This window comes from Capricornis sumatraensis, chromosome 8, assembly GCF_032405125.1.
Source record: "Capricornis sumatraensis isolate serow.1 chromosome 8, serow.2, whole genome shotgun sequence".
Lineage (NCBI taxonomy): Eukaryota > Metazoa > Chordata > Mammalia > Artiodactyla > Bovidae > Capricornis > Capricornis sumatraensis.
The window spans coordinates 91212199-91236804 of record NC_091076.1 but is presented as its reverse complement, the minus strand read 5'-3'; the positions used below and the strand labels follow the sequence as shown (position 1 = coordinate 91236804).

Sequence of the window (24606 nt, the reverse complement as noted above, 5' to 3'; positions counted from 1 at the left end):
GGATGAAAGAAAACGTGCCAAGGCAGGTGCAAAGGCTAAAACAATACTTTCCAGTTTCCCTTTGTTTCCTCTGTTGAAAAAAGAAATCACTCCTGAAAAAAGCCTCTGAGAAAGGCCTCTAGTGGTAATTTCTGGAATGGTATTAAATAGACTGCTGTACAAAGGGGAAAGAAAAGAGGCAAGGCAAGGTGGATTGTGGTGTCAATCGTAAAGTGACATGTCAGCAGAGGAGGCGTTTCTCCTGTGAGTTCTATAAAAGGTCAGCTCATCCGCGACCAAGAGACGGACTCTGCTCCATCCATCCTGAAGCTACAACAGCTGCTTCCTCCTAGAACCGCCAATGGATTTCAATCAGAGAAGATTCCATCGAAGCCTGAGTTCCTCTTCCCAGGGCCCTGCGCTCAGCATGAGCAGGTCCATATATAGGAGGGGGGTTACACCCAGCGTGTATGGAGGGGCTGGAGGCCACGGCACCCGCATCTCGACGTCTAGACACATGCTAAACTATGGGAGCGACCCTGCTGGAGGAAACCTGTTTGCTGGCAATGAAAAGATGACCATGCAGAACCTAAATGACCGCCTAGCAAGCTACCTAGAAAGAGTGCGGTCACTGGAGCAGTCCAACTCCCACCTTGAACAGCAGATCAAGCATTGGTATGAAACCAACACACCTAGCACCAGCCGGGACCACAGTGCATATTTGGAACAAATCAAACAGCTGCGAGATCAGGTGAGGCAGGATACTTCTGCTTTCTTCTCCACTGTCTAGCTGTATCATACGTTAAGAAGGGCATATATGTTGGGTGGTCCAAATGGGCACTGTAAAGCAAATTAGGCTTAAATGCCACATCTATGAAAATGGCATATTTTTATATGCTATATTTTATATGCCATCTACCCTTATTGCTAGAGAACCTGACTACATAATAGGATGATTTGTGTGTGCGCGTGTGTGTGTGTGTGCACGCTTAGTCGCACAGTTGTGTCCCAGTCTTTGCAACCCCAGAGACTGTAGCCTGCAAGGCTCCTCTGTCCATAGGATTCTCAAGGCAAGAATACTGGAGTGGGTTGCCCTCCAAATGAATATGCCTTCCTCCAGGGGATCTCCCCAACCCAGGGATTGAACCTGAGTATCCTGCATTACAGGCAGAATCTTTACTGTCTGAGCCACCAGGGAATCTCCACAAGTGTCAGAATACTGGATCACAAATTTCAATGATGAAATGATTCAAGGTGGTAATGGGGATGGGGCATAGGTCTTAATGATATCTGGGTTTTAAAATACTCTTAAAATGTTTAATAAGCTGATCATCATTCATTCACCAAGCAGTTCAGAAACCACTTCAACAGTCATAAAATGTTTTATTGCCCCAATTCAAATTTAGTACAATCATACCTGCTCCCATGTCATACCAGAAAGGTGGAGTGCTCCATTTTATCAATAACGTGGAATTAAAGAAGACTTTGCTCCTAACTGAAGATGTCAAATGTGACACAGAACACTTACTCTGGTTTAAAATTCTTATCTAATCAAGAAAATTGTCCCTTTCATTTTCATTTCCATTTTAACATTCCTCTTTCTTTAGAGCAAAGGCCACTTACTTGCCAGCAAGTCTCTCTTTTCTTGCATTATATTAAACATCAGTGCAATTTAATTCTGATTCTACAGGAGGTTACTTTGGGATTTCTGGAACTGTGGGAATGTGAAAGCAAAGGTGTTTAAATTGCCCCTCTGCCAACAGCTCATTTTTCTCAGGCTCTTACTAAAATATTCAAAATCAGCCAACCATTCTCCCCTAGCCATTGCATGATTCATGTTTATGAAGCTATTTCAGGCCATCCTAAACACATAGGCACAGCCAAATGTTACCTGAGCAGGCCCAGCATATGAAAGAAGACTGCTCTCTTCAGGACTAGATCTATTGAAAGAGACATGCCTTCGTAGCATCTTTTACAAGCAGACTTCTGATCTATATGCATCTTAGAGTATTCATCCATTAGGTAACCACTTCTTAAGATTAGGGACTTTGCCATCGCAATAGCCCCAGTGCCTACACAAGTTAACACCACATAGCAAATGTGCATTCATTCAGCCAGTGTTTAATAGACACTAAGTGCTGGCACTCAGAGAAAACAATGGCACCCCACTCCAGTATTCTTGCCTGGAAAATCCCATGGGTGGAGGAGCCTGGTAGGCTGCAGTCCATGGGGTCGCTAAGAGTTGGATACGACTGAGCGACTTCACTTTCACTTTTCACTTTCATGCATTGGAGAAGAAAATGGCAACCCACTCCAGTGTTCTTGCCTGGAGAATCCCAGGGACAGGGAAGACTGGTGGGCTGCCGTCTATGGGGTCAGACAGAGTCGGACACAACTGAAGCAGCTTAGCAGCAGCAGCAGAAGCAGCAACAGCTGGCACTGGGAAAGATGATGGTGAACATAATGTGATTTGTGTGCTGTACTTAGTCACTCAATCATGTCCGACTCTTTGAGACCTCATGGACCATAGCCCTCCAGGCTCTTCTGTCCATGGTGATTCTCCAGCCAAGAACACTGAAGTCAGTTGCCATGTCCTCCTCCAGGGGATCTTCCCAACCCAGGGATCAAAGCCAGGTCTCTCACACTGCAGGCAGATTCTTTACCATCTGAGCCACCAAGGAAGCCCTAATGTGATTTGGGGGAAACAAATATGGACAAAGGCAACATTGTCCCATGTGGAAGGATAAAGGGAGGGCTATGTAGGGCTGTGAAAGCACAGGCAGTTCATCCAGCTCTGTTTTGAGGAAACCAGTGAAGTCTTCCTTGAAGCAATGATATTGAGGCTGAGAGGAGAGAGGAGCTCACCAAGTGAAAGGGGCTAACAGGAAGGTTCTAAGCAGGAACATCAAAGACAAGGCTCTCAGTAAGTTCTGATGGCTCAAGTTGAATTAAGCTCTTCATTTGTAGAGTCATACGGAAACTGACCAAACCCTCAGGACTCAAGTTGCATTTTATGAATCTATTGTATTAAAGCTCCAACCCAATATTTCTCCTTTCTATTTTCATGTGGCAATCCCTGAGATGAACATTGTCTTCAGTTCAAGAGAGGCTGTATCTGAGGATCAACTCAATAATTTTAGACTTCTGTCCAGTTGAAAATGTCACTCTTTCTGGTGTATTTTCCAGATTAAAGATGCTCAACTGCAGAATGCTCGATGTGTCCTGCAAATCGATAATGCTAAACTGGCTATCGAGGACTTCAGGCTGAAGTAGGTTCTCTGATACCATGCTGACACTTCCTGAAAAGGAGGGCCTTTCAGTGGTCCTTCATGACACTTGACTCCCCACAGCATTGTTGGCGAAGGAGCTCCCACTGAATAGTATCAGAACCTTGGAGTTAAAAGGGTGTTAGAAGCTTTCTGATCTAGCGTCAGAACTGGACTTCTCCTCCCGTAGTCCTAAGATACAGTCACCCAGAGTGTAAATGAACACCTCTGGTAATTACTACTGTTCTCCTTGGTCAGCTCTGATTGCTAGAACATTCTTTTTTAGTTCTACCTTTTCACCTACTGAAACTAATTCTGCTCTTTGGAGTAATAGGAAGGCAGTTTACAACTTCCCTTCTGCCTGTACCCTTTTGTTATCTAGAGAGTCATTTATCTACGCTTAGTGATTCTCTGAGTCATCCATGTTCCTTCAAGTAAATGACCGAAGTTCCAGGGGTGGCTCTTAATCCTTCCAGTTTGACAGTGTTTTACAGTAAGGTCTGACCAACCAAAGAACCAGGTTGATCAAAGCAGTTCAAGTTGTGTTCACTTTCGTGCAGTCACATCACATTACATGCGATCAGAGCTGTTCCTCATAACTGCTTCCACACTAGAGCTTCCTCATCCTGAATTTGTACAATACATTGACACTGAAGAGTCTTTTGTGGTTTAAAAGCACAGCATTATAATGCTATAAGGGATCAAAAAGAAAGAAATGAGAAAGCAGATCTGGAAATTAAAGCAGTAAAAGTTCATTAATTCCAGTCAGCATTTGGGAGCCTCATTGCATTATCACTTCTTAAAGTTTACTATTTTAATAAAAATGGGAATATATAAGGTCATAGAAGAGAATGCATGAATTTTTAAGATAATTCACTTTGGGTGCATCGTTTTACAAAGTAATAAAAATAAACTGGTCATGTTCATTCATTAAGTAAATCTAACCAATTTTTAGTTAACTTTTTAACTTTTTTATTTTATCCTGGAGTATAGCCAATTAACAATGTTATGATGGTTTCAGGTAGAGAGCAAAGGGATTCAGCCACACATATACATATAACCATTCTCCCCCAAACTCCCCTCCCATCCAGGCTACCAGATAACATTCAGCAGAATTCTCTGTGCTAACCAACAAGTAGGAAAAAGACTTGTTGGTTATCCATTTTAAATACAGCAATGTACATGTCGAGTCCAAACTCCCTAACTATTCCTTCCCTCCATCTTCACCCCTGGCAACCAACTAAGTCTGTGAGTCTTTCTACTAACCATTAGTTAATATCAATAATGTGAATCCTTTGCTAACACAGTAATTAGAGCAATTTTTAAGTTTTAAAACAATATATTCCAGAATTTAAGAAATTTTAAAAGTAATTTCAGAGTGTTATTTTACCAATCACCCCAAATCACAGAGACTACCCTATGAAGCAAGTGATCTGAGTCCAAGGTTCTCCAGAACATTTCCAAATGTATAGAGACACAATGATGTACTAAAACTGATCTCTTCTTATACCACATAAAGATTGATCTTATTATCATTTTAAGATCATCTCTTCTATAATGGCTTAAGAAGAACTCAATTATCTCTCCATACTACTTAATTCACAGATATGAAGCTGAGCAGGGGATTTGCCAAACAGTGGTGGCTGATATTCATGACCTGAAAATGGTCTTTGATGACTTAACTCTAAAGAAGGCAGACTTGGAGATTCAAATTGAAGAGCTGACTAAAGACCTGCATCTCCTCCAAAAAGAACATGAGGAGGTGAGAAAATATTCAGAAGCAGTGTTGGAAATGATAGAACGGCTCTAATAATAATGAGGAGGAGGAGGAAAAAGAGGAAGACGTGATGATTGCGGTGGTGGTGAAAAAGATGACAAGATTAATAGGAGCCTTAACATCTTTTCAATCTGGCTGCTGCCAGGTTTAAATGACCTGGCGCAGTCTCTGAGCCATAATAAGCCTTAGCTAAGCTGTTTTCTTTCTCTATTACTCATCCCCAAGGAAAGAAGCCTTAAGATTTACTATGTCTTTTCTGCATAGCCTCATCTGAGAATGTACTTCAGACTATAATCAATTGGAATTTTCACCCCTGTAGGAAGTGAGGAGCCTACGTGCTCATCTGGGCAATAATGTAAATGTAGAGGTGGATGCCGCTCCGAGCCGGAACCTCGGTGCCATCATGGATGAAATGAGGCAGAAATATGATGCCATGGCCCAAGAGAACCTTCAGAAAGCCAAAGAACAGTTTGAGATACAGGTAATAGCATAATTCTAATGGGTAAGCCAATGTGAGGAAGCTGTCTTCCAAAAACAGTTAACTCATTTCCTTCCTTCCTTCCTCTCTCCCTCCACCCCTCCCTCTATTCTTTCCTCCCTTTATTCCTTATTTTCGTTCTTTCATTCTTTTTTTTTTTTTTCATTTTGGAACTTTAGATTAATGATCTGCAAAAGCAAGTCACAGTGAGCACTGAAGAGTTAAAAGGAAACAAGGATCAAATAAAAGAGCAGAGACACACCCACCAGGTCCTGGAAATAGAGCTCCAGTCTCTTCTCAGTATGGTAAAGCACATCTAACTTTCAGCTCTCACGGGGTGTGTGTTTACTAAGCGCCTGTATCAGGAACTCTGGAAATGCAAGTACCTATAAGAAATAATCCCTCCCTTTGCAGAACAGTCAGGAAAACACGTCAAACAACTGATGATAATGAAAAGACAGAAAGAAGTCAAAGTAAAGGACAAGACACTGCAAGAATGCAGAGGTCAAAGTAGAGCTGGAGGATGTCACAGGAAAAGTGGCCTTTAAAGTAGACTGGAAAGAGTAAGGTGCAATTTTTAATTGGAGAAGAGGGGACAAGACATTCCAGGCTAAGCATATCAGTCAGCTCATGATGAATTATGCTGTGGTAACAACCTTCAAATCACAATGGCTTACAATAACTGTTACTCAGTCCAAGCTCACTCTACTCACCACACAACAAGTCAATAAATCAGAGTCCAGGTGTTGAGACAAGGAATGAAGACTTTATTTGGAAAGCTGGCAGACTGAGAAGATGGCAGACTAATGTCTCAAAATAACCATCTCATCGGGGGTCTGGATGCCAGTTTCTTTCATAGAACAGAGATGGGGAGGAGGTGAGGAAACAAAGTAAAAAGGTCATAAGGCTTACAAATATCTCCTGGAATGTTTAGCCTCGGGAAGGCTGTTAATTTCTTCTTTCTCGTAGTCATTTACATATGGGTGGACAGGGCTTCCCTTGTAGTTAAGTCAGTAAAGAAGTGAAAGTAAAGTTGCTCAGTCATGTCCAACTCTTTGCGACCCCATAGACTGTAGCCTGCTAGACTCCTCTGTCCATGGGATTCTCCAGGCAAGAACACTGGAGTGGGTTGCCATTTCCTTCTCCAGGGGATCTTCCTGACCCAGGGATTGAACCCAGGTCTCCCGCATTGCAGGCATACTCTTTACCATCTGAGCCACCAGGGAAATCAGTAAAGAATCTTCCTGTAATGCAGGAGACCCGGGTTTGATCCCTGAAGCGACTTAGCATGCATGCATGCATTGGAGAAGGAAATGGCAACCCACTCCAGTATTCTTGCCTGGAGAATCCCATGAACAGAGGAGCCTGGCAGGCTAGAGTCCATAGGGTTGCAAGAGTCGGACACTACTTAGTGTCTAAACCACCACAGGTGGACAGGATGAGGATGTTTCCTTAAGCAAAGGCACTTTGGTTTAACGTTCAGGCAGACAGGCCTGGTTCCCTGAGGCAGGCCATTATGGATAAGACAGTGAACAAAAGCAACAGGAAGCAAAGGCTAAAGTAAAAGAAACAGATCCAACATGTAGTCAGATTTTGTTCTTCCCTGTGACAATAGCACTACATCCATCACGGGCTGGCTTCAGCTCTGCTCCATGACTTTTCCACTCCAGGGTAAGTGGACATGCCAGTGTTGTGCCAGAAGAAAAGGGGCGATAGCTAGACTATGTGACAGCTCTTAAAGCTGTCTCCTCCTAAAATGCATTGGTCAGTTTCACTTGCATTTCATTAGCCAAAGAAACTCACATAACCAAGCCTACCATCAACAGGTTTAGCAAGTCCAGTCCTCCTAATGGAAAGGCACTACAAATCACAGTGAGGAGAAGCAAACACAGAGAACAAAAATACATATGACACAGAGTGCAAACTCAAACAAACCAACAAAAACCTGAACAGCCAGTGATCCCTGTTGATTAGCTGAGGCTGTCTCGTTGGAAAAAGTGAGAGATAAAGCTAGAAATATGCATGATTCCCACAATGACTAGATAAAAGAATTCTTCTCAAGAGAAATTAACATCGAGGCACCTCTTGAATCGGATCCTCAAATAAGAAGCATCTACTTTTTCTTGTGCTCATAGAAAGAAGCTTTGGAGCATACACTACAGGAGGCCAATGCTCGCTATAGCAGCCACCTGGCCACAATCCAGGCACAGCTAAACTCCCTCGAGGGCCAACTGGTGCAGGTTCGGATGGACACAGAACGCCAGATCCATGAATATAATATCCTCCTTGACATAAAGATCCGGCTTGAGCAGGAAATTGCTACCTACCGCCGTCTTCTGGAAGGAGAAAATGTCAAGTAAGGCTCTTAGAATCAAAGGATAGATGTCGATGTCCATCTGCTATTCTATTTTAATGTCCATACCTTAAACTCTGTAACTCTTTCCCCAGCACCATTGTAATCCCTAGCTGAAAAACAACTACACACACCCCCACCAACAACACCAACAAAACAAAAATTTACCAACCAGTATGCACACCCCCCCAAAAAATACTAATCCTTTGTGCTTGAGGTCATGCTGTAGGGCTGAGACAGAAGATGGTGAAGCATATCTGATACAGATAGGCTTGTGTTAATTGTTATGATTGATACATAATTGAAAGCACTATAATTTTTTATTAAACTTTTTATTTTTTATTGGAGTATAGCTAATTAACAATGTTGTCATTGCTTCAGGTGAACAGCGAAGGGACTCAGCCATGTATATACATGTATCCATTCTCCCCCAAACTGCCCTCCCATCCAGGCTGCCACATAACATTGAGCAGAGTTCCAAGTGAAAGCACTATAACTTTTTAGAGTTCTCACTGCAAGATCATGAATTGAAAAACAGGCCACAGAGGTCTGTGGGAACCAGTCTGAGAATCATCAGTGCGGTCGCAGCAACTGTCTTCAAATACCACCCCCACGAAAGGCAACAAAAGAACACAAGATGTAAACCGCCTTCATAATTTTGTTATTGTAATTACAGAAACTTCTAGTAATTAAAGATCCCTAGTGTATGTTAAACCAGTCATTTCTGAAGCTATGGAGTTTTCAAGTTAAAAAGTAAGACGCTCGAGCTTGAAGGAGCAAGCACTGCAAAGAGAGGGGAAAGACAAACAGTAGTAAAACACACATCACTCAGACTTTATTTTTAAGCAGAACAGGCAGGAGAGCATTTCATTTGCAAAATGGTAATAACACGTTTTTCTGTTTTTCTTTTTTTTTTTTTCTTTTCCTTAAAAAAACGAAAAACAAAACTAGAGAATATCAGTTAAGCACTCTGGATGAGAGAGGTAAGGATTCTAAATTTTTTTTTTTTCCTAAATTCTTACACATGTCCTATAAGACTGAATTTTCACTCAGTAGTTTACCACTTATCTGCCACTGGTGAAGAGTAAAGGAAAGTCGGCTCTTAAGTAAACAGATATCATCTTACGGATTCTGAATTCGGGGCACATCATATTTCAATATGACATATTTCTTTTGTGGGGAGTGGGGAGAGTAGAAAATTTTTCTCATTTATTTAGAAAATGGACTTAAGATCATTTCAGAAAGAGAATGGGTTCAACTCCTTTCTAAAAGAAGGAAATACATACCAAATAGTAATTTAAAGCTGAGTATTCTAAAATAGTAGCGTCCTGGGTTTGAATTAACATTTTATATTTAAATCTCAATTCAGATATAAAGAAGACCAGGAAGATTAAGACAGTCGTACAAGAAGTAGTGGATGGCAAGGTTGTGTCATCTGAAGTCAAAGAAGTGGAAGAAAATATATGAAGGGCTGGCAGAAAGTGATGCTGCTGAGGTTTTGAAAGAAATGTAGCTATAACGTTCACTCCCTTCAAGAAACTGGCATCAGAAAGCACTATTAATGTTTCTCGGTGATTAGAGGGGGAAGAAGGGAGTCCATTTACTAGTCTCTGTAATTGAATATAAATGTTTTACTCAGAGAAGCTGTGAGCAAAAATGAAATCCAATGATCACTGGGATATTTAAAATATCATTACTGCCGCCTTTAACACAAAATGCATTAATCACAAGCTAATATCATTACTAAACCTTACAAAGCAGAGGAGGGTATGCAAACTACAAATGAACCTCTCTAACACCTCCCATTTCTGAACTGCAAAAATCTCCTTTCAGGGTTTCCTGGATTCTTGAGTCAATTTCTTGATTAATTTCACTGAATTTTTAATATCAGTATAATTCTGCTAGCTTTAAATTATATTTGCTTCCCCCCTTATTGTCTTGGCTGTCTTTAAAACTCAGCTCGGCTCTGAATAATTTGAGAGTCAAATTCCGATCATAAACGCTGAGCAGAATAAGAATGAAGCACATTATGCTTGAAATGGGAATAGACTGAAAACAAAATTAGCAAAACCTTTCTCAAGGCAGAATGCTTCTCCTTATGATAATAAACTGCATAAATCATCATCGGGTGCTCTCTTTCTCTATGTGGTAATTGTATATTATGAAATGTTTCTCACAATTTTTTATAATAAAGTATGCAATTCAGCTGTCTCTAGCATGTTCACAGAGTTGTGCAGCTATCACCGCTATCTAATCTTACAGCATTTTCATCACTCCAAAAAGAAGCTCCTTTGGCAGTCCCTCCAAACCTCTTCCCCTCAACCTCCGAAAACCACTAATCCACTTCCTCCCTCTATGGATTTGCCTAATCTGGACATTTCATATAAACGGAATCATACAATGTGTTCTTTTGTATACAAATGTTCATAGCAGCATTATTTTTAACAGCCCCAAAATGGAAACAACTCAAACGCCGCCCATCACCTGATGAACAGATACACAAAATGTGGTATACTTCAGCAACAGAATAGTGTTGCGTGCTCAGCCACGTCAGGCATGTCTGACTCGTCGTGAGTCAGGATTGTAGCCCGCCAGGCTCCTCTGTCTACGGGATTCTCCAGGCAAAAATACTGAAGTGAGTTGCCATGCCTTCCTTCAGGGGATCTTCCCGATCCAGGGATCAAATCCTCTGATTCCTGTGTCTCTTGCATTGGCAGAAGGGCACTTTACCACTGAGCCTCTGAGGAAGCCCCACAACAGAACAGTATTCTGCAATAAAAAGGAATGAAGTGCTGACACAGGCTACAACAGGGATGAACCTTAAAAACATGATACTAAGTGAAAGAAACCAGATACGAAGGGTCATATACTGTGTCCTAGTGAGACTTCTAAATTCTACATCTCACTAAATTTGCATTTTTGTGAGTAATAACTGCCTTCCAAATGTTTCCAGGAAAAAATTAATTTGCCCTCTATCATTGTATTCTAGGAAATGGATAGCTCAAATTTAAATTTTAATATTCACATTTATAAATAAATAGGATTTTGAGTGATTATTATATTGAAAATAATAATGTGATTCACTTAAGATAGTAATATCTAACATTTACTGAGCACTTCCTATGAGTTAAACAGTGTGCCAGCATTTTATATGCCTTTCCCATTTAATCTTTACAATGAAAGTCTTCTACCTGTGAGGCAGAGGGACTTGGATTGAGTCATATGAACTTGCCAACAGATGATCATCTTTGACCTTCAGAAATAGCAATTTTACCTGGTTTGACCTACCATATTATTCCCATTTTACACATAAGGACAAATGAGAATTATATATGAAGACACAAAAAAGTACTTTCCCAAAGTCACAGTTACCAAGTAACAGAGCAAGTTTGAACTCAGAGCTGTTTGTCTAAAGTCATCATGTCTTTTTCAGCAACTAATTACATTGACAAACACTTACTGAGTCACACTTGGAATGAACACCTATCCTTAGTTGTTTTGTCATTTACTCATTGTCACTTTTCACTAGCCAGACACTTACAACATCCAATTATCACAAATGTCCAGCTTACATCACACACAAGATTTGATTCAGCACAGCCTTTGTCAGAAAAGATATTATTCTCATCGCTTCTCAATCTATTACTTTTCAAAGTAGTAAAGAGGTTTCTTTCTCATTTCTTAATTTCCTTCCAAGTCACTTTAGTTAGTAAATTGATTTTAAAGATGTCAAGAATATTTAGAAGTGAATTCTTTTTCACGTCCTGAGACACGTTCCGGAAGAGTCTGAAGCTTTAACATACAAATATCTGACATTGTGAGTCTAACTAATAAAAAGCTTACAGGAGATGCTTTTGAAATTCACTACACACGACCATAGTCATATGACAATAATGATGCTTTATTTAAAAAGAGGTGGGACCATTATTTTTGACTCAACTTCCTGTCATAAAAAATGAAGATCAATCCTTGCCTTTTGGTCTAACTCTAGTTTCTTCCAAGTAATCTTTCAAAGAAAGTAGATGAGACCATACATACTCATGGAACCAGATGGTTCTATCTCCAGTTCTACCAGTATCAACTGTGTGAGAGTTAAGCATTAATCTCTGTATCTATCTATGTACTTCTTACAGGAGCTAAGAACCAGAACAGGACAATCCAATTTCTGACAGGCATACAGATCCAGAGCAGGTTCGTAGTCAGTAAATACAGGTGTTTTTTTTTTAATCATACATTAGAATTATCATCAATGTGTTTTGTTACTTTATATGAGATTGTCAGTGCAGACATGGAGCTATCCAATGCAGAGAGAATCCCTAGAGGTGAAGTTAGGGTGGAGAGAACATTTTTTTTCCTGGGCTTTGGGAATTATTTCCACACAGAGTTGTTACAACATATAAAAAGAAAAAAATGAAATGATATAAAATCAAAACTTTACCTGAGGATACCCTCTGCTCTCACTCTCACTCACTTGGTAGTGATCTCAGGTACCTGATTACACCCTCAAACAACAATTCCAACTTAAGGCATTGGGCTTCCCTGGTATCTCAGCTGATAAAGAATCCGCCTGCAACGCAGGAGACCCCGGATCGATTCCTGGATCGGGAAGATCCCCTGAAGAAGGGACAGGCTTCCCGCTCCAGGACTCCTGGGTTCCCCTCATGGCTCAGAGGGTGAAGAATCCGCCTGCAACATGGGAGACCTGGGTTCTATCCCTGGGTTGGGAAGATCCCCTGGAGAAGGGAACTGCTACCCACCCCAGTATTCTGGCCAAGAGAATTCCATGGACAGTATAGTCCATGGGGTCACAAGGCACTGGACATGCCCGAGCAACTTTCTCTTTCAGTGATCTCTATTTTTTTAATTTCCCTTTTCTCTCCTAGACTCACTTTCAAAATTCACCTTCAGTTCAGTTTAGTTCAGTTCAGTCACTCAGTCATGTCCAACTCTTTATGACCCCGTGAATCACAGCATGCCAGGCCTTCCTGTCCATCACCAACTCCCAGACTTCACTCAGACTCACGTATATCGAGTCAGTGATGCCATCCAGCCTTCTCATCCCTCTGTGGTCCCCTTCTCCTCCTGCCCCCAATCCCTCCCAGCATCAGAGTCTTTTCCAATGAGTTAACTCTTCGCATGAGGTGGCCAAACTACTGGAACTTCAGCTCTAGCATCATTCTTTCCAAAGAAATCCCAAGGCTGATCTCCTTTAGAATGGACTGGTTGGATCTCCCTGCAGTCCAAGGGACTCTCAAGAGTCTTCTCCAACACCACAGTTCAAAAGCATCAATTCTTCGGCGCTCAGCTTTCTTCACGGTCCAACTCTCACATCCATACATGACCACTGGAAAAACCGTAGCCTTGACTAGATGGACCTTTGTTGGCAAAGTAATGTCTCTGCTTTTGAATATGCTATCTAGGTTGGTCATAACTTTTCTTCCAAGGAGTAAGCGTCTTTGAATTTCATGGCTGCAATCACCATCTGCAGTGATTTTGGAGCCCCCAAAAAATAAAGTCTGACACTGCTTCCACTGTTTCCCCATCTATTTCCCATGAAGTGATGGGACCAGATGCCATGATCTTCGTTTTCTGAATGTTGAGCTTTAACCCAACTTTTTCACTCTCTTTCACTTTAATCAAGAGGCTCTTTAGCTCCTCTTCACCTTACCAGGGTATTATTTTATCTTCCTACTTCTCTTTCTTACCACGGACAATCCTCCCCTGCTTTTGAGAATCACTGAGCTCTGAAGTCCAGAAATCAACCTCAATCATGACCACTAGGATCCTTGTTCATCCTCATCTCAAAAGCAAAGCATTCTATATCAGTAATTCAATATTCTTTCACTTACTAATAGGATAAAATGTTATTCAAAGCAAAAAGAAAAGGTGTTACGAACCAAAAAAAAGAAAAGCTGTTATGGACCAAGTGATCAGTGAATTGCATAAAGTGAAAGGTCTATCTTTAAGAGAAAGAACTCAGGAGGAAATTCTGCAGTCAAAGACTAGGAAACTAACCAATCTGACATAAGATGAGCACACATTCTACTTAATAAAATCTAAAGATTTACAAATGCCATGTCAATAATCTTATTTTGAATATTCCCTAAACTCTACCAAAAAATGGAGATATGATTCTTTTGAACAGTTCACCCTGGTTGTAGTCATTTTCCCCTGTGCCTCATTTTGCCAACAACCCCATTTTATACATTTCCACCTTCCTATATTTTTACAGCTGTCAGAAAAGTTACTTGCACTTCTAAAAACTCTAAAATATGAAATTCCCTGATGGGAATTGAGGGAGTGGTTGAGACTCTGCATTGCCAATGCAGGGGATGTTGATCCCTGGTCAAGAAACCCTGACCCCACATACTATGCTGTGTAGCCAAAGAAAACAAAAATTCTCTAAAATACAGGCCTAATTATTTAACTTAGCCTCTCCTCCCCCTACAAAAAAAAAAAATCCACTGAAGAAGAAATATTTCTCTTTTCCACTTCTGAAGTTGCTCCCCATTCACCATCGGATTCAGAATAAATCTTGTTCAAATCATACCAGTAAATTAAAGCAAAGTCTTTTTCAAGTGAAATAAATTTTAAATGACAGATTCAAATATATTAAGGATTAAGTTCTTTCAAGTGCAATAACTCCAAGTATGCAAGAATGAAGTTTAGCAAACACTAGGCTAAGAGTCAGGATACAAAATGAATTAGATATAGTCCTCACCTGAGAAGCTTTCAGTCTAGGATAATATATAAAATGTATAAAAACACAAAGGTATATGTGCAAACAGTGTTACATATTGAACCAAATTATTTAAATTTTACATATAGGCATGAGATTTAGAAAGTATACATTTCAGCACAAAATTGTTTCCAAGTTCAAAAATTCAAGTTAATCATATTTCCATTGTATGTGATATCACGAAGTTATAGCTCAGAATTTGGCACATTCCTTCTGACTCTGTAAGCAAGTAACATTTGCTTTCATTTCCAGGGCCAAAAAATGGAATCACTCTGTCTTGCGGGGCTGTCACTTAACTAGTACTTCATAAGATCTCTGGAGATGTGGTTACATTTCAAAAAGTGTAAGTAAAAACACATTTGCCTATATAGGTTTGCAGGATTTCATGTGTGATGCCATTTCTTGCAAACCTGAAAGAGAAAATCGCTAGGTCTCATGGTAAACACTGAGAAATGAAGTTCAATTTTGAAAAGGGAAAGAACTAAAACTCCTGGTTGGTGGGCAGGGCAGAAACCTAGTTTCACAATTTGGGGGTCAGAGTGACCCTCTGTCCTTTTTGTTTTTACTGTTAGAGGCAGGGTTGTGTTGTCTGTCTATCTGCAGCCCCAGCTCCTGTCTTGGTCATCTCCTGGCTGTGTGGCCTTAAATAAGCCACTTGACATCCTCACCCTCAGACTGCTCATCTATAAAACCATCTTAAGAGGTTGCCACGGAAGATTAAAAATAATGTCTGTAGTTCACCTGCCCACTGTCTGGAACATCGTTAAGTATACAATAAGTACTAATGATTCAAAAAAGACAAGCTCGGACAAAGTGCTGGTAACATAGATGAATGGAATTCTTGGAAAAAATCTCCGTATGGAACTGGAACCCCTGACATTTTAACTTAACGAGTTTCCATTCTCTCAAGAAATGAAACAGATGGCTGGATGCTGTCCTCTCTCTTCAAGCTGAGTCTGCTTTGGACTGCTGCTCCCTTTCTATATCTAATGTGAAAGAGAACATGCGATTTCTGCAAATTTCTTGCTTTAAAAAAAAATCCTTTATTTAGGCATCCCACTAGCTTGCTCTTTGTGATGTGTCTAGGTTGGGAGAAAATATGTCCTTTGGCATATGTCTCTCCTATAAAAAGGTAAAAGGAAGTTGTAGTAGGATTTCACTTTGAGTTCATCAATCCCTGTCCCTAGGGAAATATAAAGAGGGTCACAGGATCCTTCCATTTGTGAGAGTTGACATTAGGCGTTCCCTCTAGAAGTCTGATATGGACTTCAAGTGGAACCCCCCTGATTTCCCCAAATCAACTAGTGGGCACAGGTAGACCCAGCTGTTCACAGGAGTGTTCACACAACTGAAGAACCTTACCTTCAGAGAGGCTGGAGTCAGAGCCAGATAATATTCAGACAATATCTGGATATTTGGGGGTCCAGGGGTTGAATGTATGAGCATTGATACAATTTCAATAACAAAAAGAGCAGTAACAAAGTTGGCAGTAGTGAACCATCAGACGAGGTTCCTGATTTCACAGAGTTTGCTAAGGTCAAATATTATGTAAAAGAAGATCGGCTGGAAATATTACTAGTATCATATTCTACTCAAAAATAGCATTTCTCAGGGAATTCCCTAGTGGTCCAGTGGTTAAGACTTCATGTTTCCAGTGTCAAGGGACTAAGAGGAACTAAGATCCAATGGAGTGCAGTAAAAAGATTTTTTTTTTTAAGTATTTTCAATGTTTAAGAGGTATTCTTATTGAATCAGAAAAAAAAAATGCAACAACCTAATGACAAGATTTTTAACTCCTTGGAAACTCAAATTCCAGTATCAATCTGGAAAATGCATCTGTTCCCCCATTTCTCCCAGTGAATTTTACAACTGTTTCTGAAACGATATTCTGTTAGAAGATAGACTAGATCATGATCAGATGGTTCATACTGAGTTTTCCAAAGGAAACAAATAGGAGATATGAGGGAAGAACTTTAAGAAGCTTAAGGTTTAGGAAGAAGTATTCATTAACCTCCCCACGCAGCAATCCCTCACTGCTTTCCCACTATGCATAAGACACTGTGCAGGGCAGAGAATGTGAGCAACAGAATAATTTGGGGAAGAAAAATCCTTTATGACAACCTATCTGCACTCCACCCAGATTTCTTCTTTCTATCACAAGTATGTAATGGGGAAAATAACTCAATTATATCTATACCAGTGAATTGTCAATATGCATGAATCGTTTTCCTGTTAAGCTGGCCAAACAAGGGGGGCCACTATACTTTGGATGGAGAGAGTGAACCTTCCAAGGCAACACCCATTCAGAGACCTATAAAAGGTTAGCCTTCCTGCCTTGCTGACACTGCCCCCTCCTGAGCTCCAGGTCCCTCCAGCAGCACCATGTCCCTCTCTGTGCGCACCTCTGGGCTGCCTCAGTGGCTGTCCTCCCAGAGTGGGACCCTGGGCAGAGCCAGGGACATGTCTGCCTCAAGCATTGGAAGCGGCTACGGGGGCAGCGCCTTTGGCTTCGGAGGCAACTCTGGGGGAGGCTTTTCTGCTGCTTCCATGTTTGGTTCTAGTTCTGGCTTTGGTTCTAGTTCTGGCTTCGGTGGTGGTTCCTTTGCAGGAGGACTGGGTGCTGGTTATGGAGGAGCTGGAGGAGGGGGCTTTGGAGGCCTGGGAACCGGATTCGGAGGAAGCTCAGGAGGGGGCTCTGTAGGGATTTTCCCTGGCATCGATGGAGGCCTTATTTCTGGATCAGAAAAGGAAACCATGAAGAATCTTAACGACAGATTGGCTTCCTATCTGGATAAGGTTCGAGCTCTAGAGGAGGCTAACACTGATCTAGAAACCAAAATTCGAGAGTGGTATGAAACACGAGGCTCTGGGACTGGAGATCCTGGGTCACAAAATGATTACAGCAAATATTATCCATTGATTGAAGACCTCAGGAACAAGGTAACAAAATGGTTTCTTTCGAGGGGCTTTGGGAATTATTTTTTACTTTCCTTTGTTCTATTTCAAGATTTTACAGTGATAAATCACCTAAAACTTAGATATTTTTCCATTCAACTGTATTTGGAGTAAATTCTCATCTCAAGATATTTGGGCTGTGCTTAGTCAGTCAGTAATGTCCAACTCTTTGCAACCCCATGGACTATAGTCCTCCAGGCTCCTCTGTCCATGGGGATTCTCCAGACAAGAATACTTGAGTGGGTTGCCATGCCCTCCTCCAGGGGATCTTCCAAACCCAGGGATTGAACCCGGGTCTCCTGCACTGCGGGCAGATTCTTTACCATCTGAGCCACCAGGGAAGCTCAAGAATACTGAAGTGGGTAGCCTATCCCTTCCCCAGAGGATCTTCCCAACCCAAGAATCGAACTGGGGTCTCTAGCATTGCAGGCGGATTCTTTACCAACTGAACTTCCAGGGAAGCCCATAGTTTCATTTTATCATTTACCATAAAATGACTGTATTCCCACTACCTTTTCTGTGGGATAGGTATGTTTCTTAATTTTTAAGTAAGATTCTCCACACATATCCTCTTTTAAAAAGTAAAGCTGCTTTATACTCTTCATAAAATAGCACTTTCAGTTCAGTTCAGTTCAGTCTCTCAGTCGTGTCCGACTCTTTGCGACCCCATGAATCGCAGCACGCCAGGCCTCCCTGTCCATCACCAATTCCCAGAGTTTACTCAGACTCCCGTCCATCAAGTCCGTGATGCCATCCATCCATCTCGTCCGTGATACCATCCATCCATCTCATCCTGGGTCGTCCCCTTCTCCTCCTGCCCCCAATCTCTCCCAGCATCAGAGTCTTTTCCAATGAGTCAACTCTTCGCATGAGGTGGCCAAAGTACTGGAGCTTCAGCTTTAGCATCATTCCTTCCAAAGAAATCCCAGGGTTGATCTTTAACATCACCTAAAATTTTCCTGCCAAAGATATATTTGCGAAACACCAGTATTTGATGACTTCACTTTGTGTGTCTTCCCCTGTTTTGCCAGATCATTTCTGCCAACATTGCAAATGCCCAGCTCATCTTGCAGATCGACAATGCAAGACTGGCTGCCGATGACTTCAGAATGAAGTGAGTAGGATAAACGACTAATGATACCTGGCATGTCCCAGCATTTCTTCTTACTTTCTATTTTCCTTCCTTCATTGATGGCAAATATTTCAAGCCTTCCTCACTTCACAGGTTCCACACATGTTTTGGTAAATTTACACTGGGCATTCTAGAAAGTATCTAGATTCAATAGAGTCACATTACATGTCCTTAATTATAAGTTGCTTAAACCCAGGGCTGTGGATTACCATATCTGACATTTGCTATTGACTCATGAAGTGCCAAGATAATTCCACCAGCATCCTAAACCTAAGTCTTCTGTGCATCAAAATGAATTAATAATGTTTGTGCCTGGGAGTTAAATAAAATGATCTTTTTCCTGATGACACATACAACTAAAATATTAACCATGTACTTATTTTTATATCCCATCCTCCTTTCTACACCACCCCCTCCCCTCAGATATAAGGAGGAAAAGCCTAAGGTCCTATTTGCTCCACAGAATTTCCACTCAAGATGTTGCTTTGGTGATGATCCTGAAACCTAGTACAAGTTACTAAAGGAATATTGATGCTTTAAATTAAATCTTGAATAAAAGTTAAGCAAGATGACTAGATGATTATTTTATTTTCAACCACTTCTAGGCTTCTGTCAGAAACTCCACCTAGAGAGGGGTCGCTACTGTTCATAGTCAGGGCAGTCAACCAGAAGTAAAGTTGTAAGCCTGGGATGCAGTGCTGCTGGGGTTCACTGCTGATAGAAAAGTATAATTTTTTCACTCCTCTCCAACTAAGCAGTAAATTATCATTTTTTAAAAAAAGGAAAATAAAAAGTTAGAAAAGCAAAAACACCATCATTCATTACACTGCTGCCAGATTTATTTGCAAAGTAGCCCTGAAGATGCCAGGGGCCTTATTCAAATGGGTGTGTGGATTCCCTAGACTGTTTTGCACTTGATTTTCAGATATGAAAACGAGCTGGCCCTCTGTCAGAGTGTGGAGGCTGACATCAACGGCCTGCGCAGGGTGCTGGACGAGCTGACCCTGGCCAGAGCTGACCTGGAGACGCAGATTGAGACCCTGAATGAGGAGCTGGCCTACCTGAAGAAGAACCACGAAGAGGTGAGAGCCAGAAAGGACAGCTCTCTAAGCAGCTTTTTTTCTGCCAGATTCAAAAATTATCATTTCAAATGTATAAATATGGAATTAGAAGAGATATGCATGATCCATTGGACAATCAGAATTTTAATTGTCCTGATTTCATGATTTTAAAAATACAGTTTGGGTGTTTTTGTTTGGATGGTTGGTTTATGGTCACACCAAGTGGCATGTGGGATTTCAGTCCCTTGATCAAACCTGTGCCCCTGGCATTGGAAGCCCGGGACCACCAAGGAAGTTCCAAAAATACAGTATTTTTAAAGTTCAAAAATAAAAGTCTACCAATAATACATACTGTTAAATATGCTAGAGAAACTGGTTATACCCAGTGCAGTACACACATGGAACTCTGATATACCACAATGTATATCAGTAATTAAGCATAACCTGGCACACTCCTAAAGAGCTTTCTACTGGAAACCAATGACTATGGTACAACCGGTGAGCAAACCCAGGGACTATCTGCAGCCCTCGGTTTGGCAGGTGCGGTTCAAAGCCCCAGGGGCACCAATTCCACCAGGCCTTCCCATCTTGTAAAGGCCATGGAGCCCCAAAAAGCAGGGCCAGCTCATCCATCAGGCACAGCACCAAGGATCCGCAGTGAGTTTAGGGGCCCATCTCTGCTGCTGCTGCTAAGTCACTTCAGTCGTGTCCGACTCTGTGCGACCCTAGAAACGGCAGCCCACCAGGCTCCCCTGTCCCTGGGATTCTCCAGGCAAGAACATTGGAGTGGGTTGCCATTTCCTTCTCCAATGCATGAAAGTGAAAAGTGAAGGTGAAGTCGTTCAGTCGTGTCCAACTCTTCACGACCCCATGGACTGCAGCCTACCAAGGCCCATCTCAAGCTCTTTCAAAAATCAGAAGAAAACTACTAATGTTTAGATAAAAGATGTTTGAATAGTTTGTATTAACTGGTTTGTCTTTAAACCAACGCAGTTGTAAAAGGTAACGTTTCCTATTTTTTGTGGATGAAGAGGCCCACGAAAGTCACAATGGGCCCCTTCGCCCCTCTCACCCACTATCCCCAGGAGCTCCAAAGCTGCCGGGCCGGCGGCCCAGGCCAGGTCAGCGTAGAAATGGACGCTGCCCCCGGAGTGGACCTCACCAGGCTCCTCAACGACATGCGGGCGCAGTATGAAACCATCGCTGAGCAGAACCGGAAGGATGCGGAGGCCTGGTTCATTGAAAAGGTACTGCTAACAAAAACAATGGACGCGAGTCTGAGTGAACCCCGGGAGTTGGTGATGGACAGGGAGGCCTGGCTTGCTGCGATTCATGGGGTCGCAAAGAGTCGGACACGACTGAGCGATTGAACCGAACCGAACAAATACAAAAGGTGTGGATACGCTTGTATTAAAGGGGAGCAGGGCTGACTCACGTCCCCTCACCCCTCTTTGTTGTGGCAGAGCGGGGAGCTCAGGAAGGAAATCAGCAGCAACACGGAGCAGCTTCAGTCCAGCAAGAGCGAGGTCACCGACCTGCGGCGCGCGCTTCAAAACCTGGAGATCGAGCTCCAGTCCCAGCTCGCCATGGTAGGGCACGTGCCAAGAGATGCATCCAAATGAGTAAGACGGGCCATTGGCAGCCTTCCGCATTTCGGTGCCCTCTATTGTTACGTTTGTGCCGTTTCTCTCCCACGTGCAGAAGAAATCCCTGGAGGACTCGCTGGCTGAAACCGAGGGCGACTACTGCGGCCAGCTGTCCCAGGTGCAGCAGCTCATCGGCAGCCTGGAGGAGCAGCTGCTGCAGGTGCGCGCAGACGCCGAGCGCCAGAGCGCCGACTACCAGCGGCTGCTGAACGTCAAGGCTCGCCTGGAGCTGGAAATCGAGACCTACCGCCGCCTACTGGACGGCGAGGGCCAAGGGTAAATAGATAACTGGGATTGAAAACAACCTCAATGGCTGATCGACAGTGGACACCGGATGCAGTTTAAGGGCAACAGAATCGGGAAGGGGTCTTTAGTTGACAGAAAAGAACACATCTGATAAAGACCTAGGGGTTCCTAGGTGGCTCCACGGTAAAGAATCACCTTCAGTGCAGGTTCTATTCCCGAGTGGGGAAGATCCCCTGGATGAGGACTTGGCAACCTACTCCAGTATTCTTGCTTGGGAATCCCATGGACAGAGGAGCCTGGTGTGCTACAGTCCATGGGGTCGCAAAGAGTCTGGCGCAAATGAGTCTCGCATGTCTAGTATGCCTTAGCATTATTAAATGCTCTACACTTTGCAAAGTGTTGTCACCATTATCTCCCTTGATAAAAGTTCATAAAATGCTGGGATGAAAAACGGCGCCACAGACAGAGGCATACTGCAGACGTGTATTAGAACAATCGGCCAGTAGAGTTCTGATTTTAATGCTAAGAATGACACATCAAATATCAGCCATGTAACCACCTTGAAACTACTATAGGGAGTTTTCCACAAGTAACAGCAGCCTGGACTGGTGGGAAGAATTCAGGATCATAAATTGGGAAACCACATCTTCCATTAATTGTCAGTTGGCTTCACTTCAAGAACCCTTTTTAGACAGGGTTTGAAAACAAAGGTAGCTGCACCACTGATTACTCTCAGGATGCACCACTCCATCATTCTTAATCAAGAAATTTAGAATACCTTCTCTCATTGGCCATTTTAAAAGCCCAAACAGCAAATTCCTTCTTCCTTCTCATTCCAGAAAGCATCATGTGATATCAACTCCCTTGTTTTCTTTACAGTGACTCTCTGGTGGAAAGTTCTTATGTGACAGCCTCCACATCTCAAGCACCATCAACTGATTCCTCTAAAGGTATGCAGATTCCCTAGGAATCATGTAGAACAAGTCAGAATCACATCTATTAATGACCAAAACTGTAAGATTATAGCAGTGTATATTTGAAGTATATTTGTATTTGGAGCCAAGAAAAAATATTTATGCATTCCTGCAGATAAACTGAGTAGTCTGCACAGGGTTAAAACTTTCAGCAAGTTCAGCAAGGAAAAAAAAAATCTACTCTACAAAGAGGTATTGTGAGAATCATAAACAATTCTTAAGTATTTAAAAAGGAAATCATTTTCATTTGTACATAAGACAACACTGAAAACATTTTATTAAATAAAATGGATTTTGTTTAGAATGAAGAGGTCACACCTGAAAGTTTAAATTCCGTTGACTGTATCAGTAAATACCTAATTTAGAAGCCTAAGTTAAACAACAAATGTTAGATGAATATTTGAACCACTAACTTTTGCTCTGTTTGTTCCATGTTTAATTTTTAGACCCTAACAAAGCCCGGAAAATCAAGACAATTGTGCAGGAAGTGGTGAATGGTGAGGTGGTCTCGACCCAAGTTAAGGAAATTGAAGAACTGATGTAAAATTTCACAAGATCTGCCCCATGATTAGTTCCTTAGGAACAAGAAATTTAGAAGTAGAAATTATTCCTTTTAGAGTAAGATGATGTATTAGTTCAATCTCTGCTTCTGTTTGTTTCATTTTCTTTGGATTCCCTGTTAACTTTGAGTCTGTTTTTTTTTTTTTTCTTGGCCTTCGAAACAAACTTTAATTACAAATCATTGTGGAAATGTGGATCTCAATAGCAAATCAAAATTGCCTTACATCTTTCTGGACCTGAGGTAGTCCTTTAATAAACTTTATTCTAGTGACCTAGAACATATTTTTAATCAGAAGACCTTAATCAAGTAGTACTGTTTTAATAAAGTTAATTTTAATAAATGGTGAATGGTAATAATGTGAAATGTGTACCTTCTTGACACCAACAATACAGTCAAGGGCGTAGAGAGAGGTTTGTGAAATACTACTGATGAAGTCGATAAACACTGAGCTAAAGATGTTGAGGCTGGAGATTAAGTTAAGAAGATTCTTGGGACTTCCCTGGCAGTCCAGTGGTTGGGACCTTACCTTCAAAAGCAGGGGGTGCAGGTTTGATCCCCGGTCAGGAGCTAAGATCCCTCATGTCTCATGGCCAAAAATCCAGAACATAAACAACAGAAGCAATAATGTAACAAGTTCAATAGACTTTAAAAATGGTCCACATCAAAAAAATAAGTGCTTCTTAGCACTTAATTAGAATAATTAATAACAACAAAAAAGATTCTTATAGTTCTTTCCTTTTTACATCAGCCCATCAAGGTTACAAAAAAAAAAAGTATTGTTCACTGCAGGGTATAACATTTGTTCTGTTCATTTTCCAGCACCTTCTTTCATTCAGTCAAGAAACTCTTATTGAACCCTCATAGTGTGCAGACTGGAGAGGTATAGTCCTTGCCTGGAGAAACTCACAACTGAGATTGAGGGCAGAGATAGACATCTACCAGGAATGGTGATAAGCTGAGACAGGGTGGATAGAAGATCAAAGGACACTAGAAGGAAAAAGAAAAATTCATGATGAGGCAACCAAATACTTCATACAGAAACCAACCAGGCAGAGAAGGGAGAAAGGGAACAGAAGAAGCATGTATGAAAGGGCATAGGGACATGAACACACATTGCTCTGATGGCCTTTCTCCTATCTGGCACCAGCAAGGCCCAGGGTGGGGTTTCTATTGGGGTGGGTCAGACCCACAAGTCAATAACAGATGTCAAGTTCTTGGCTAGGGCAGAAGATGGCCAAAGTCTAAGCCTGAGTAGATGGTGATTCAGACTGGTTCAGTCTGAGTTGCCAAATTCAAAGCCCTAAAAGGAAACCATGAGCAAAATTTACTGATTAAGAGCCAAATCTCTGAAGCCGGACTGATTTCAAATTCTGACCTTAATACTTAATAGCAAGTAACTTAACCTCTTGTATGCCTCAGTTTCCTATTCTTATAGTGG

General features: G+C 41.7%; 2 protein-coding genes across 2 annotated transcripts; both read left to right on the top strand.

Moving 5' to 3' along the window:
- The first annotated feature begins 340 nt into the window (after nucleotides 1-340).
- KRT20 (keratin 20) lies at nucleotides 341-9320 on the top strand. Its single transcript, XM_068979007.1, has 8 exons — nucleotides 341-730; nucleotides 3166-3248; nucleotides 4851-5007; nucleotides 5342-5503; nucleotides 5680-5805; nucleotides 7636-7856; nucleotides 8805-8836; nucleotides 9223-9320. Exons 1-8 carry the CDS (start codon nucleotides 341-343, stop codon nucleotides 9318-9320), a joined length of 1269 nt encoding a protein of 422 aa, XP_068835108.1.
- Nucleotides 9321-16974: 7654 nt separating this feature from the next.
- Nucleotides 16975-23150, top strand: KRT12 (keratin 12). Its single transcript, XM_068978415.1, has 8 exons — nucleotides 16975-17532; nucleotides 18579-18661; nucleotides 19605-19761; nucleotides 20826-20987; nucleotides 21204-21329; nucleotides 21442-21662; nucleotides 22512-22582; nucleotides 23053-23150. Exons 1-8 carry the CDS (start codon nucleotides 16975-16977, stop codon nucleotides 23148-23150), a joined length of 1476 nt encoding a protein of 491 aa, XP_068834516.1.
- The last annotated feature ends 1456 nt before the right edge of the window (nucleotides 23151-24606 follow it).

Coding starts and splice junctions, on each gene's coding strand:
- KRT12 (XM_068978415.1), top strand. CDS start 16,975: ATGTCCCTCTCTGTGCGCACCTCTGGGCTGCCTCAGTGGCTGTCCTCC. Junction 20,988..21,203: donor AGGCCTGGTTCATTGAAAAG/GTACTGCTAACA, acceptor TTGTTGTGGCAG/AGCGGGGAGCTCAGGAAGGA. Junction 22,583..23,052: donor ATCAACTGATTCCTCTAAAG/GTATGCAGATTC, acceptor TTTAATTTTTAG/ACCCTAACAAAGCCCGGAAA.
- KRT20 (XM_068979007.1), top strand. CDS start 341: ATGGATTTCAATCAGAGAAGATTCCATCGAAGCCTGAGTTCCTCTTCC. Junction 5,806..7,635: donor TCCAGTCTCTTCTCAGTATG/GTAAAGCACATC, acceptor TTGTGCTCATAG/AAAGAAGCTTTGGAGCATAC. Junction 7,857..8,804: donor CTGGAAGGAGAAAATGTCAA/GTAAGGCTCTTA, acceptor AAACAAAACTAG/AGAATATCAGTTAAGCACTC.